We start from the raw sequence: 14,063 nt of genomic DNA, 5'->3' as shown, positions 1-14,063 counted from the left end.
CCTTCAAATGAGAACTCACAGCTGGTATTGTAATGTGCTTAATGTCTCTATAGATTACAACTATTTAAAATTCTGTTTTTTTCCACAGGGCTTCAAGAGACCATTTAGCATTTTTTCTCCCATTCCTAAATAAAATAGCACATACACAGTCTGTCCTGAGAATATAGTTGCAAATGATGCTTCAAACAGCCTCTATGGGGTGTGGGAGCACCTGTGCCCCAAGTCACTACTGTCAGTGATGAGACTGAGACACGAGACACGTTGTTTTTGTTCGGCTACGAATCTCCTTTCTCCTCCCGGTCAAGTCTCAGTCTTCACCTACTAGCATTTACCCAGTCATACTTGATAGACTCACACTATCCTTTATGGGAAGGCAGAGACTCAAAGCTTGACTAGTGAGAAGGCAAACAGTCTGTAAGCCATCATGACACCAATATGGGAAAGGGTGACTTGCAAATGTAGTGGTGTGTTTTAGTGAGTCTTTTGCTTTATATAGAAAAATATGCATTTATTCTCTCCTTAGTGATTTTAACCTCTGTTGACTTTTTCTTTTTTTACTTTCATGTATTTTTTTTCTAATGGGTTTGTCAGCCCACACATTATCACCTTCTTATATTCCTATTCACAGTGACAGCAGAAAAAAAAAAAAAAGGAAAACAGAAAAAAACAAATAGCTGACACATATTCTAAGCAATAAAAATATGACCAATTGGGCCATTCTGTGCCACTTTGTTTTGCTTTCCTATTGTGAAAATGTAGGTTACACTCTTTTGCCTTAATTCCTTCCTTGCTCGGAATCACATAAATGCTGCAGGAGTCATCAGCTCTACCCTGTGCCTTAAGAGGGTAAAATTTATTTAAAAACAGATTTTTAAATAATTTTAAGAGCAGGAATATGTATTTGCTTTTCCAGTCTCTCTAAGGATTAATCTTTAGTGTTTCCTTCAGTGTTTATAAATATCATGACTCCATAATTTATTGTACTTGACTCATCCATTTCCTACTAAAAATGTAGTATTTATTAAAGGTATGTGATAAATATTGGGTAGAGGGTTTCTGTTGAAATTCATGTACTTTATTTTTTATTTTTTTGGTAAACTGCTGTTCTCTGTACTTCTACAGTTTCTGCAATTATTATATTATTGTGATATGCTTATGAATTATTTTAGATTTTGGGTTAGGTTTCTACTTAAAAAGCTGTTTTTCTTCTTTATTACCCTATTCATCTAAACTAACACTCTTATGCAAATTTATATGTGTTTTTCATGAGCAGATTTGCTGATATTCTTCAAGATTCATATTTTTGTTTCATACGTATTCATGTTCTTTTTTTATGTCACAGAGTCTTGTATACATAGATAGACATAATTAATAGCAAAGAAGGTTGAGCAGTTTTCAAATGTGGTTTTCATATGTTGATAATAGATGGTAGCTTCTTTTCAGAAAAAGCTGTTTTCCTGCTGTGAATGGAGGAATAGCGCTTAAGAGAAAATGGCAAAATAAGCTTAGAATAGCTAGCTAGTCTATGGCATCTGATGAAATATGGATATTAATACATTAATTACCAACCTCCTTTGAGAACTTAGAGTTACGCTATATACTTATTGGGGTCACTTAAGATGGTTACAACTATTTACCAGCGTTGTTTATGAATCTGAAAGCAGAGTGTTTAGACAATGTATGGTTGTATTTATCTGGGATTTAAAAAGCATCAAGAAGGAGTGTGGCAGGTGGTCAAAGGGGTGACATTCCAGGGTGCAAATAGGAACATAATAACATAGTGGATCATGCATTTGTGGTTTGACAGAAACACAAGTGAGGCCAGGAGAATGTTTACAAACTTAAATGAACTTGCCGAATCCAGTTGAAAATTGAAATTAGGGTAATTCTAGGATTAAAAGAATAGGAAGTGAGGAAACAGGAGAAAAAGAATCAACCTTCAGCAGAGAGCATGAGGAGATCAAGCTAGATTAGTTCATTTTGATTTTAATTTCTTAATACATGTCAATATAATGAGGAAACTGTAAGAGAAGACAGGCTTCTGCTGAGTGTAGTTCAAATCATTATTTATCAAGTACCTGTTATGTGAAAGGTACTTTGCAGGAAAGCAAAAGAGCGTTGTTTCCTGCATGGGCTCTGATGATAGTTAAATTATGAATGGATCTTATTGCTGCTGGAAGACCAGATAAAAATGAAATGCTATGAAGCCATGCATATTTATCTCTTCGGTGGAAGTTAAGTTTCTATCTCCCAGCTTTTTCTTCAGCTTTTAAAAAAAGTTTAATCCAATTACAGAGCTACATCTGAAGATCTCAAATGTTTCTGCTATTGTGATAGATTTGGAAATATTACTTTAATAGTCTGCTAGGCTATACTTGAGACAAAGTTTATCTTTATGTCTGCATGATCAAATAAGGAATTCGTTGAAATGGCAGGGAGGGTATGGGCATCTGATAGTTTAAGAGTTTTGAAGAACACATGATTATTTTTTTAAATCAATTAGCCATAAACATAACGGTTTATTTCTCAATTCTATTCCATTGGTCTCTATGTCTATCTTTATGGCAGTACTACAAGGTCTTGATTACTATAGCTTTGTAGTCAGCTTTGAAATCGGAAGCATGAGTCCTCTGATTTTGTTCTTCTTTTTCAGGATTGTTTTGACTATTTGAGATTCATTGAATTTCAATTTGAATTTAGGATGAGTTTTTTCCATTTCTGCAAAAAACACCATTGGAATTTTGATAGGGACTACACTGAATCTACTTTTGGTAACATTGTCATCTTAACAATATTAAGTCTTTCAACTCATAAACATGGGATATCTTCTCATTTATTTAGATATTTAATTTCTTTCCATGAAGTTGTGTAGTTTTGGGTATACAAGGCTTGTGCTTCTTTTGTTAAATATATTAAACATTTTATTCTCTTTCATGCTATTGTAAATGAAAATTTTTTATACATCTTTATTGAAGTATAATTGCTTCACAATGCTGTGTTAGTTTCTGTTGTACAACAAAGTGAATCCGCTCTATATATACATATATCCCCATATCCCCTCCCTCTTGAGCTTCCCTCCCACCCTCCCCATCCCACCCCTCTAGATTGTCACAAAGCACCAAGCTGATCTCCCTGTGCTATGCGTCTGCTTCCCACTAGCTATCTATTTTACATTTGGTAGCGTATATATGTCCATGCTTCTCTCACTTCTCCCCAGCTTCCCCCTCCTCACCCCATGTCCTCAAGTCCATTCTCTATGTCTATGTCTTTATTCCTACGCTGCCACTTTTTTTTAGGTTTTAATACTTTCCAAGATATAAGGTAATTTTGGACTTTAATGTAGGATGTGTTTTTGCCCAAGGGAGTATTTTAAAAGTATGCCTTATTTTAACTTAAACTCTACTACAGTTTATGAAAGTAGCACAGAGATTAGAACCTTTCAAGATCGTTCAAACTATTGAACAAAGAAATAATAGAGCACATACTACTAGTTCAAGAAAATTATATCTGAATTTTAGAAACACAGTGTTACTTGTATTATACTGTTGTATTCTGTAGCCTTCTGTCCCTAAAGAAATGTAGAAGTTGGAAGTATATCTATCTACCCAAACTTGTATTTTACTGTAATATTTTTTGTGTGAAAGATCCCCCCAAAATTATCAATTATGAAGTTCCTGGACTTCCTATAATTGCAAAAATAAAATTTTATTATTATTATTGTTTTTCAAAGGACTCAAAATTTCAATTCTTTCACAGTCATCACAAATATATTTGTAAATATCTCCATGATTCATCTATTGTATATCTGCATTGCAGTCTCCCTGCTTCCTCCTATATATGTCCATATCATTTTCTGAACAAAATGGGATATGCAACAAAATAAATAATACATTGCCATCTATTTTGAAAGACTAAACCATGTTCAAGGCTATTTCCACATTGCATCAAAGTTATAGTTGCTGGGAATGTCAGGAAAATATTGATTATATTCAGAAAGACATTAATTACTAACAGAATTTCCCAAATTTTTCTTTAAATTTCTAAGTCATTTCAGGCCCCTAAATTCATATAAGACAGTAGAATTTTCACACTGTTTTTTTCAAAGATTCTTCATATGACATACTTTTCTAACGCTTTTATCGCAGTCAAGGTCTTCTAAACTGGGTTAAAGTATCACTTTTAAGATAGTAGACCCAAATTTATGCACTGTATTCCAATGACGTCTTCTCAATAAAGATCTGCATAAAAATTCCATATCATTATTGAATCCTTCTGAGACTGTTTTAGATCTATTGCCTCATTGCTACATTCAGATAGTATATGTATTAGAAAATAATAGATGTTACTCAAAATCTCTCCCATATGATACTTTTCAAAGTGTACTATCTAACACATATCTTTAGTTCTTGTCTTGTTAGCTTAAGGTCTTTGTGCTAGCTGTTCAAACTCTCCTTAAATCTTAATCCAATATATTAGCTATATTAGTTTGGCTTCCAAGTGTTCTATAATCTTCTGTCTTCATCCAAACTCTTGACAGTTAGAATTAAGAACAAAACTTGGGTACACATTATTAGAGATTGTCCTTTATTTGACATTGATAATTAGCTCTTCTCATCCACAGATTTTACATCCTGCTATGGTTTCCTTTTATTCAATTTATATTAATTTTTTATCCAGTTTAAAGTAGTTATGCAAGACTTTCTGTAATACTTGTTTTATTTTTAAAACATTATATTTCAAGTTTAGAGATTTGTTTTCTTCTTGTCACCTAATATTTCGGTTTCAGCAAGACAAAGTTTGTTCTCATATGTATATGTATATTTATGTGTGTGTGTGTGTATGTACACACACACACACACACACACACACATATATATATATATATATATCTTCTTATCTCTTTCATTTTATTTCAAAGTTTTCTTGTTCAAGTTCAGTGAGCCTACTGCCAAGTACATTTTTTTCAGTTCCAGGGAGATACACAATATCCCTTGTCAAGAGTTCATTATTCTGCTGTGCTAAGCCTTTCTGGGTAGGAAGCTCTTTGTTTCCTGAATCCTCTTTGCTTTTCAAAAGTCAAACCTTCAGCTGGAAAAGCGAAAGAATATTGTCATGTCTCCATGTGTGAGAGCTTTCTATTTGAGAACTTAAAATGCACTAGAAACATATTCAGGCTTTCTTCTTGTTTCTCATGTTTCTGATTACATTTCCAATAACTATCTTGAAAAAGAACATGCTTCCAGATTAAGAATGTAAAGTGGACACGAGGCTAGAGCCATGAAAGAGAGTCCCCATCTACCCCTGCATGTTATCATGTCATTCCACACATTATGATATTTACTGAGACCAGGGACCAGTGTCTTACATCTCTTCTTCAGAGGACCAGCAGTAAGATTCTCAAACGTGTTTGTGCCTATGAGCCCACGTTCAAACCTTTTCTTTAGGCTAAGCAATTGTGCATATATGCAAGTTTATATTAATCATGAAGCAACATCCTACACCTGATAGGTGTGCTTACTCAAAGGTCAGGTTTCCAGGAGAGTACCTGTGATGGCTATACTCTTAAAAACACACGTGATGAAGTTTCTCCTCTTTTTTTTCCCATCATTCTGAAACCTGCTTCAGAGTAGGCAATCAACACACTTTTCTTTAAATTTCTCTTCTTCCAGGTGAGAAAATATTTTAAATAACTTATTAGATTATTTATTTATGTTCTATAACAAATCTTCAACAACTTATACATATATATGTGCATATATGTGTGTATATAATTTTAATTTACGTATATAATGTGTATTATTCATGTTTTATTACCTGCATTATATTGAATATTTAAAATATTCATTATCTTTCTATTGCATTAGTTTGGCAATGTACAACCAAGAGAATATAGCTGTAGGGTATTGTATCATGACTATCATAAACATACTCATAATTTTAAAAATTCCAATTTTCAGAATAAGAGAAATTGATAGGAAAAAAAGAATCCCTAAAAGTAATTGTCTAATGATTTACTGACTTTTTAGTGAAAAGTAATTAACTCAGATGTGTAGTCACAGGTTGGATGATCAGGGAAGCAGGCTCTGGATTGGAGTTTAGGGGGCAGGATATTTATTGGAGTGTGCTCTCATAATCGACATCTGTGGACCACAATGGAAGTGGAAGAAAGAAAGGCAGAGTGAGCAATTAAGCTGCCATGCAATTTGAATGTGTCCATGGCTGACCCCATGGGAAAGCTCTGGAACTAAACTTGCCCTTCAGTATTTTCTGCATTCAGCAGAAATGGCTTGACATTTATAACCTTGCAGCAATAAGTCATTGGCTATGTGTTGCTCCAGAAAAGTGTAACCTTGGGCCAGGTCGCAATCTACAGTTCAGTCTACAGTTCAGGCAACAAGTCACTTCATGCAGAGGTTCTGAGCAGCACATCCAAGTGTGCACCAAAAGGGTCCTTTAGCTAACAGTCACGGAAGGGGGACTAACAATGCTAAGATAAACATTTCCTATGTGCACCTGAGGCATCAATACCAATTGGAAGTGAACTGGTGGAGTAGAGGCAGTATGACATCCTGGTATTGAGCAGGGTTCTAGAATGTATTTGGGTTATAGCTTGATTATTCACTAGCTCTGTGATTTGAGGCAATTTATCCTCTGGGACTGAGGTTATTTATTTTAAAATTATTATTCCTAATAAAAATGATTTTCCCTAAAATGTAAGGAATTTAACATCCTCTCCCTTATACGGTTGTGTGGACTGATCAAAATACCTCATGCAATCATTTACTATAGTACGTAGTATTTTTAAAGCACATAAAAAATGAAATTAACATTTTATTCATTATTAACTTACCCATGGTGTGCCCACTATAACAAGAGTGCTTCAAATCACAAGTTTAAAATAGTTTATCAATTGATCTGGTGGCTCCATAAATACATTATCTGTACCAATGATTCTTAAACATTTTTGTACATTAACCTCACCTGAAGTTCACTAAAAATGTAGCTGTCTATTTCTATCACTTATATTCAGAGTCACCAGGTTTGTGGTAGGAACCACTGACTCACCCCGAAGTCTGGTATCCATGTATCCTTTTCAATCCTTTGGCTATTATGCCCGTGCCCCAAATGCTCACCGCTTCCTTCCTCCTCTGTCATCCACTATTTCCCCTCCCCTTCAGTCCAGGCCTTATTAACTTTTTGAATATGTTTCTCCATTTGAGAATGAGTTTTAGTCCCTGGTTAATAATCTCCCCTTCACGTTCCTTTATCCATTTCATAAACGGAAAAGAAATCGCACATGCCCATTTTATCCATTAAAGGAACTGTGAATCTTTAATGGCGGCTTTACTAAGTCCATGTTGTTCTGCTTATGTCTGTCATAGATAACACAGCCAGCATTCTGACAAGGCGGAGGAGATTTAGTCGAACTATTCAGGATGTGTATTACCTCCCCATTATGATCTCTGACGGTGGAATCCCCTCTCTCAGCAGCAGCAGTACCCTCACCATCAGGGTTTGTGCGTGCGAGAGAGACGGGCGCGTGCGGACCTGCCGTGCAGAAGCCCTCCTGTCCTCGGCTGGCTTGAGTACAGGAGCCTTAATCGCTATTCTACTGTGTGTTGTCATTCTCCTAGGTAAGTCATTCTAAATCTTAATGTGTGATGACGATTCTGAGTGTACCCTACAATGGCGCGTTAGAAAAGAGAGCAAAAGAGACAGAGAGAGAGAGAGAGAGAGTCATTTTGACAAAACTTTGGAATTAGTAGTGCTTTACGTGATAACAAGACATGACTGTTTCCTTTAATTAACTTTCTCAATACCATAGTTAATCTGGAAATGATTTGGTTCAAATGTGATGAAAGAGTTGAAATATTAAAAGAAGGGATACAATAAGAGAAATCTTTTTGGAAAGGACCTATTTTAGAAAGAATTGATATTAAATATTCTAAATTTCCTATTGAAAGGGCATTTACAATTTATTTCAAAGAACATAGGTGACATTACTCTGCAAATGAATCTAACCACCAAATAAAAGGAATAAATTTCTTGTAGAAATTTCTATCAGTCTAAAATGAGTTTATCATCAATCTTAGCTGAATTTTAAAGGATTAAATATAAAATAATTTTTGCCTCAGATATATCAAATTTTATTAAATTAAAACTAATACATTTTTTTAGTTTATTTTTTGCATTACATTTTATTTTAATAGAAAATAAAGTACTTTCTCTAATTTTATGTTATCTTTTTAATAGTTGGAATCTTATCACAACTGCATTTGAAACTAATATTACTATAATCTCTTTAGAATTGCTATACAAAACAAGAAAGGAAATCCAGATTTTTTTATAGGAAAGGCAGGTGTAAATAATATTTTACTTTATAGTTTAAAATGGGTACATATATACATTTTCCAGTGTGTCCTCTCCCTCTAGTTTTCTCTTAGGAGCCTTATTTTTTGTTCTTTTCTTGCTACTGTGCATACATAAGGAAAACAAACAAACTATGTACTTTGAGACACAGATATTTTTGCAAGGAATATCCTTTGTTTTGTTCCTGGGTTAGAAGACAAATTACCCCTACAGAGGAGTGGAGATCAAGGTGGAATAAGATTGAGTAGAAAGGATGTTTAGGCAGGGTCGAGGCAGGTTGGGGTAAAATGGCAAAAATGGTGGGCTTTGTTCTAGGAGTTTGAGGAGAAGTTGAAAGTAGGCGCATCCCATCATAAAATTTGCATGTTGAACAAAGATGATTATGAATGAAGTGGAGAACAGATCTCATGCTGGTAAAGAGAGCAGGTAGGCAAACTGACTAGAAATATGACACATTTGTCTCACTCAGATATAGCATAATTTGGACCAGTATACTTAAAATGGAGCTGAAGAAAGATTGATAGTACCAAGATGTCTTAGGTGAAATCAAAAGTGATCTTGGGTAATAAGCTGCAAATCACAGGATGGAAATATTTACCAAAATCTTTACTGAATGCTTATTGGAAGTACCTGAGATTCCATGTGAAACCTGCAGTGTTAATTATTTCAGGTCAGTGAACAAATACTTAATGTTTATGACATGGTGTCTTTTCTTGGAACAAGTTTCCAAGGGCTAAAAGTAAAGTAGCCAAAAATTAAAAAAAAAATAAAAAGTGATCTTGGATAAACTGGATATGAGACTGAGTTAGAACAGTATCAAAGAAGACTTTTCATCTCTTGATGAATATGGGCCCTGATCTTCCCTGGGTTGGGGGACACCAGAAATGCATTTTGTTGATGTTATCACAGCAAGAGTCTATAAAGAGAGAGAGGATAGACTAGGACTGAGCTGTGATAAATTCCAGTGTGATCGCTAAATCAAGAAGGATGCAATAGCATAGAGCAAAGGAAAAATCACAGAACAAGGAACAAAATTATTAAGGTATAATATCCTGAAACAAAGAAAATAAGTGCATCAAGGAGGACAGAGCATTCAACAGTGTTCAAAGCTGCCCAAAAGTTAAATAAATTGAGTAGCAAAAAGTATCAATTGCACTTAGCAACTTGGAGTGTGGAGGTTTGATTCACCATAACAAAAACTATTTCACTGCAGTACAGTCTTTTGCAGAAGTGTGGTAGAGATGGTATCTGGGAAAATCAGGCTTTCTTGATTTTATTAATTTATATATTGATTATTTATATATATTTTAACTGCTATTTTCTTTAGAAATTAACAAATTACCTTTTATGTCTTTGAAACTGAAAACCAAAACATCACAAACCAAAAAGGAAAACAAAACAAGAACAAAACCCCGAAGAGTAAACAACTATAAACATTGAACCCTCTAGGGTTCCTAACTGAAACTGAAAAGAATAGAACTCAGTGACCTTTCATAAGTCAATTTTACTTCCATTAAAACAAAAACAAAAACAAACACTCTGACATTACTATAAGTTCCTCCAGAGGCCTTATTCTGAAAGATATTTCAACTGGTGGAGGCATGTTACATTTGGCTTTTGTTTTCGTTTATCATCATAAAATTATTTTTGCATACTAAAATTAAAAATCTTTAAAATTGAAAGATGTCAATATAAGATACATTCAGGTGTACTATATAAAATAACATTTTATTATTTCATGAAACAATACATCCCTTTAATTGACTTTATGAAAATGTTTCCCCTTTGGGGTAAATAAGAGAACATTTCTATATTTTATGCTGTACCTCAGGGCTAATGAAACAAAGTTTCTATTTGATATGTTTGCTCTTTCAATTTTTATTGAAACTCAAATGTGTCTTTACAGTTTTATCCAAAGGTTGCAGAATTTCTTAAGCTTAGATTTAAAAAATCACTATTTATAATGTAATTTATATTTTTCATGGCATTTTAAGGGTTTATATCATTATTCAGAAAATATCTGACCCACAGACTTGGATGGAGTCATTTGCAATTTTGAAATATTGTTGGTTAATGTGTGAGCTCATAGGTTTCAAGGAAAATATCAACAACATCAGAGGTAGCAATACTTTTAGAACTTGTAATTCTGAAATAGCATTCAACCTCAACAGCTAAATAAATCATGAAGTTAAGTTAATCTTTTAATACTGAAAAATGTTTTACTTAGTAGCTGTTTGTGAACATAACTGTGATTGTGGAAACTCAGCCCCAGTTTTGCCACTAATTAACTGTGTGATCTCAGGACCCATGAAGTCTCTTTCTTCTATTTCTGAATCTATGAAAATAAAGTTTCAACTAGAATGACCTTAGAGTCATCTGTAAACTTCTGTGGTGCTTATTTATGTTTTATTATAGGTTAAATATGATTCAACATTTTACAGTTTGGTCAGACTCCTTCTATGTATATATTGATTACCAGAAGATGGGGTGCTTGAAAACCAAAGGGCCTAACTTTAAATGGTAAATGTAAACCTTGTGAGTTGAGTTATGTTTTGTCAGGATTACCTTTTCAGATCCATTTCAAGGAATGGATAGAAAAGAATTTAGAGTGAGCCATCATGATGCAATCAGAGTTTGGTGCCAGAGGAGGGGATTGTCAGAGTCCCCTTTCCCTCCCAGGGATCTGACATTTCTTTCCCAACCCACCCTATTACTTGTCAGAGGGACCAGAACTGTTGGTAGAGTGAACCAGTGCAAGAGATGATTGAATCAGGATCTGCATCAGATCTCTGGAAGGCTACCTTTGTAGTCCATGCATCACATATGATCTGCTGACCTAGATGAATCCACCACATAGTTTGCTCCTATTCTTGGATGTAAATTTCATCATAAATGGGGATCAAGGTGGGTGTGGTGGGAGAAGAGTGAGGAACTAGGAGAGGAGGTGGAATTGATGAGAAGATAACTGCCAACCTGCTTGCCATGAAAGCTATTTTAAATGACCTTGTGGGCTCCCCTGAGTTTGAAAAATTGTTTCAATGAGAAGTGTCATTACCAATTATGGCTACAGAAACTAATCAAAATCATCTCCCTGACTTGGGCCACCTCATTCTACCAAGTTTAGTACTCACATATGGTGGTATGAAAAAAGAATCAAGTGATATTTAGGGGTAAACAAATCTGCTATGAAAAGTAGTTTGGGGGAGTATGTTAGGAGTCAGTACATAATGTATTCAAATGCAAGTTGTATGTCAGTTTTAGTTATGAAAACTCAAAGCCCCTTAGTACTCTAAGCACTGGAATGATAATATAAGTAAGTAAATATAATATAGGAGAAAACAAAGAGAAAACTGTTTCCACAAATTTGAATTCCTTTATGAATAGAATAAATTACTGACACAATAAATTCATTATAATTTTCTTATATAAAAAGAAGAACTTAGGTTTAAAATCCTGGCCAGACTTAAAAAGAAGAAAAAGACATATACTAACCAAGAATAAAATATTCATTAGAATAAAGACATCTCAAAAATACTACAATTAATTCATTTTATTCCAGACTATGTAATCAAACTTGAAAATACCAGAAATCATTTATAATATAATTTTGAACAAAGGACAAGCTCTGTACCCCTCTCTCTCTCTCTCTCTTTTTTTTTTTAATAACACCATGGCTCTATCATATTATATTTTCCCAGATGAACCACTGAAAGAAGTACTACCCTGTTATACATGTATGGTTTGATATACTGTGGGAGACTCATTTGAATATGCTTATTTGCCTGCCAGTTCGTAAATAGGGATTTAACTCTCAAATTTATATGTATGATTATTATCTTCATTTATTCTCTTCAAATAAATTTGGCCTTGAGATTTTGTGGGAAACATTTAGTTTGTTTTTCAAATTTTAAAAAATATTCTCAAGCAAAATTAGGTGTTTGGTATTATTAAGAGCAGTAAGTTGATTTTTAAAAATATTTAAAAATTATTTTCCTAGTGAGACTATTACTATTTCCTAGTGAGACTATTACTATGAAGATTCACTTAACCCAGTGCCACATTATCACTCTCACAGAGATTATTCTTTTGTTCATCCACATAAGAATTGTTTACAGAGTATCTGCTGTGTGCCATTTGCTCCAGAAACCTCTACTGAACAAACATGATTGTAAAGAAATTCATTAGGAGTGTACCTTCTCATTCATGCTTCCACATTCTTCTCTGAATTGATTTGAATTTGCCTTTGACTAAAGGGACCATATGTCTGTATTTGTCCTGATGTCCTGATGTAATTATAAACGAAATCCCCTTCCACCCTTAAAAAGTGTTCCAGATTGTACGGCTATTTATAAATTGATCTTTATAATAAATAGTTATGTAACAAATCTAGGAATCATTTGTCACTGACAAGTAACTCTCTTTGTCTAGAAAAAGAGAAAGATGTAAAACTCTAAATTCAAACTTACCTAGTATCTATATTTTGAATCAACACATATATATCAGGAATATTTTCTTAAATTCGGGGAAATAAACAAATAAAAGCTATCATAATAATAAACCCAGCATAATCCACTATGTTTCATTAGGCAAATATGATACTGATATTGGTGAAGGATATAAATTACCTCCACACTTCGATAATAGTATTGATCACATTCTTCCTGTTATACATGCACATAAAGTCCCTTGGCATTAACTACCAACCATTTCAACATAAGGAAAATAATTTATTGACAAAAGTAAGAAATTTTACTATAATAAATTAGGCAGTCTGTAGAAATAGATGTTTTGATCTAGAACAGCCTCCTCAGTTAATCATAAAGATGAGCAGAAGTATATAGTGGATGATAAATATAAACCTCTGGGTAGAATGGAGTGCATTATTTGAGGATACTGCTTGGGCCACTGAATTAGAAAGCTGTAGGCTGGATTTACACTAAAATAAACAGTGAGGTATTAAATGCATATTGATGGCATTCAGTGAAATGTTTCTTTGTTGTTGTTTGTTTGTTTCTTTTTCCCAAAAAGAAAGTATAAGCAACGTGAATGGGAAACTACTGTATTCTGTAGCAGAGCATTTATGAAGCAGAGCCACATGCAGCATCAGCATTTCATTTTCTGCTTTTTCTGTAATCACTCCCTTTCCAACACAGTGACTCACTAATTCCCCATGTCTACTATAATCTCCCTATTGCATTTCCCCATTACTTAGGCAGTATCCTCTTATTCCATACTTTTCCAGATGATTCCCTGACCCTCCCTAAAGATGTTTTGTCTCTTTTTTCTTTATTCCCACAGGTTCCCACTTGCCTCTTGTATGCAAAATTAGCTTCTTCCCAGTACACTGTGACCACCTCTTTCCACATATGGTAGATTTCCCTCTCATAATTATCCTTTCCACTTCTGGCTTGAATATCTATTCCTCTTTCTCTCTACATTTTCAAGTCTTAAAATCACATATACACTATGATATCTAGTTCAAATACAGGCAAAGCTTATCTGTATTGTTTATGGGTATACATAAAAAGGGGTTAAACTATAAAGAGAAGCAAGGAAACAATAAAAGAAAAAGAAGTTATTTTTTAGAGGGGAAGGGTAAAAGGGTGGATTCGAAAGTGTCAGGTATGTTCTTTATCAGAGAATAGGTAACCCGGTGTTCGCTTGCTTTCTGACCATTTGTTAAAGCTTACACA

The 14,063-nt window shown here is 34.0% G+C and overlaps 1 protein-coding gene across 1 annotated transcript in view; it reads left to right on the top strand.

Moving 5' to 3' along the window:
• Window positions 1-14,063, top strand: part of CDH18 (cadherin 18) — a gene marked incomplete at both ends in the record, with an annotated part of 349,009 nt that overhangs the window by 332,361 nt on the left and 2,585 nt on the right. The window contains one exon of the mRNA XM_082651620.1: window positions 7,383-7,634. Within this exon, the coding sequence (XP_082507746.1) occupies window positions 7,383-7,634 (252 nt within the window). The remainder of the gene's footprint in view (window positions 1-7,382; window positions 7,635-14,063) is intronic.

Source organism: Grampus griseus (genome assembly GCF_964374135.1).
Source record: "Grampus griseus genome assembly, chromosome: 3".
Lineage (NCBI taxonomy): Eukaryota > Metazoa > Chordata > Mammalia > Artiodactyla > Delphinidae > Grampus > Grampus griseus.
The sequence above is the reverse complement of the archived record's forward strand: the minus strand, read 5'-3'. Positions and strand labels throughout refer to the sequence as shown.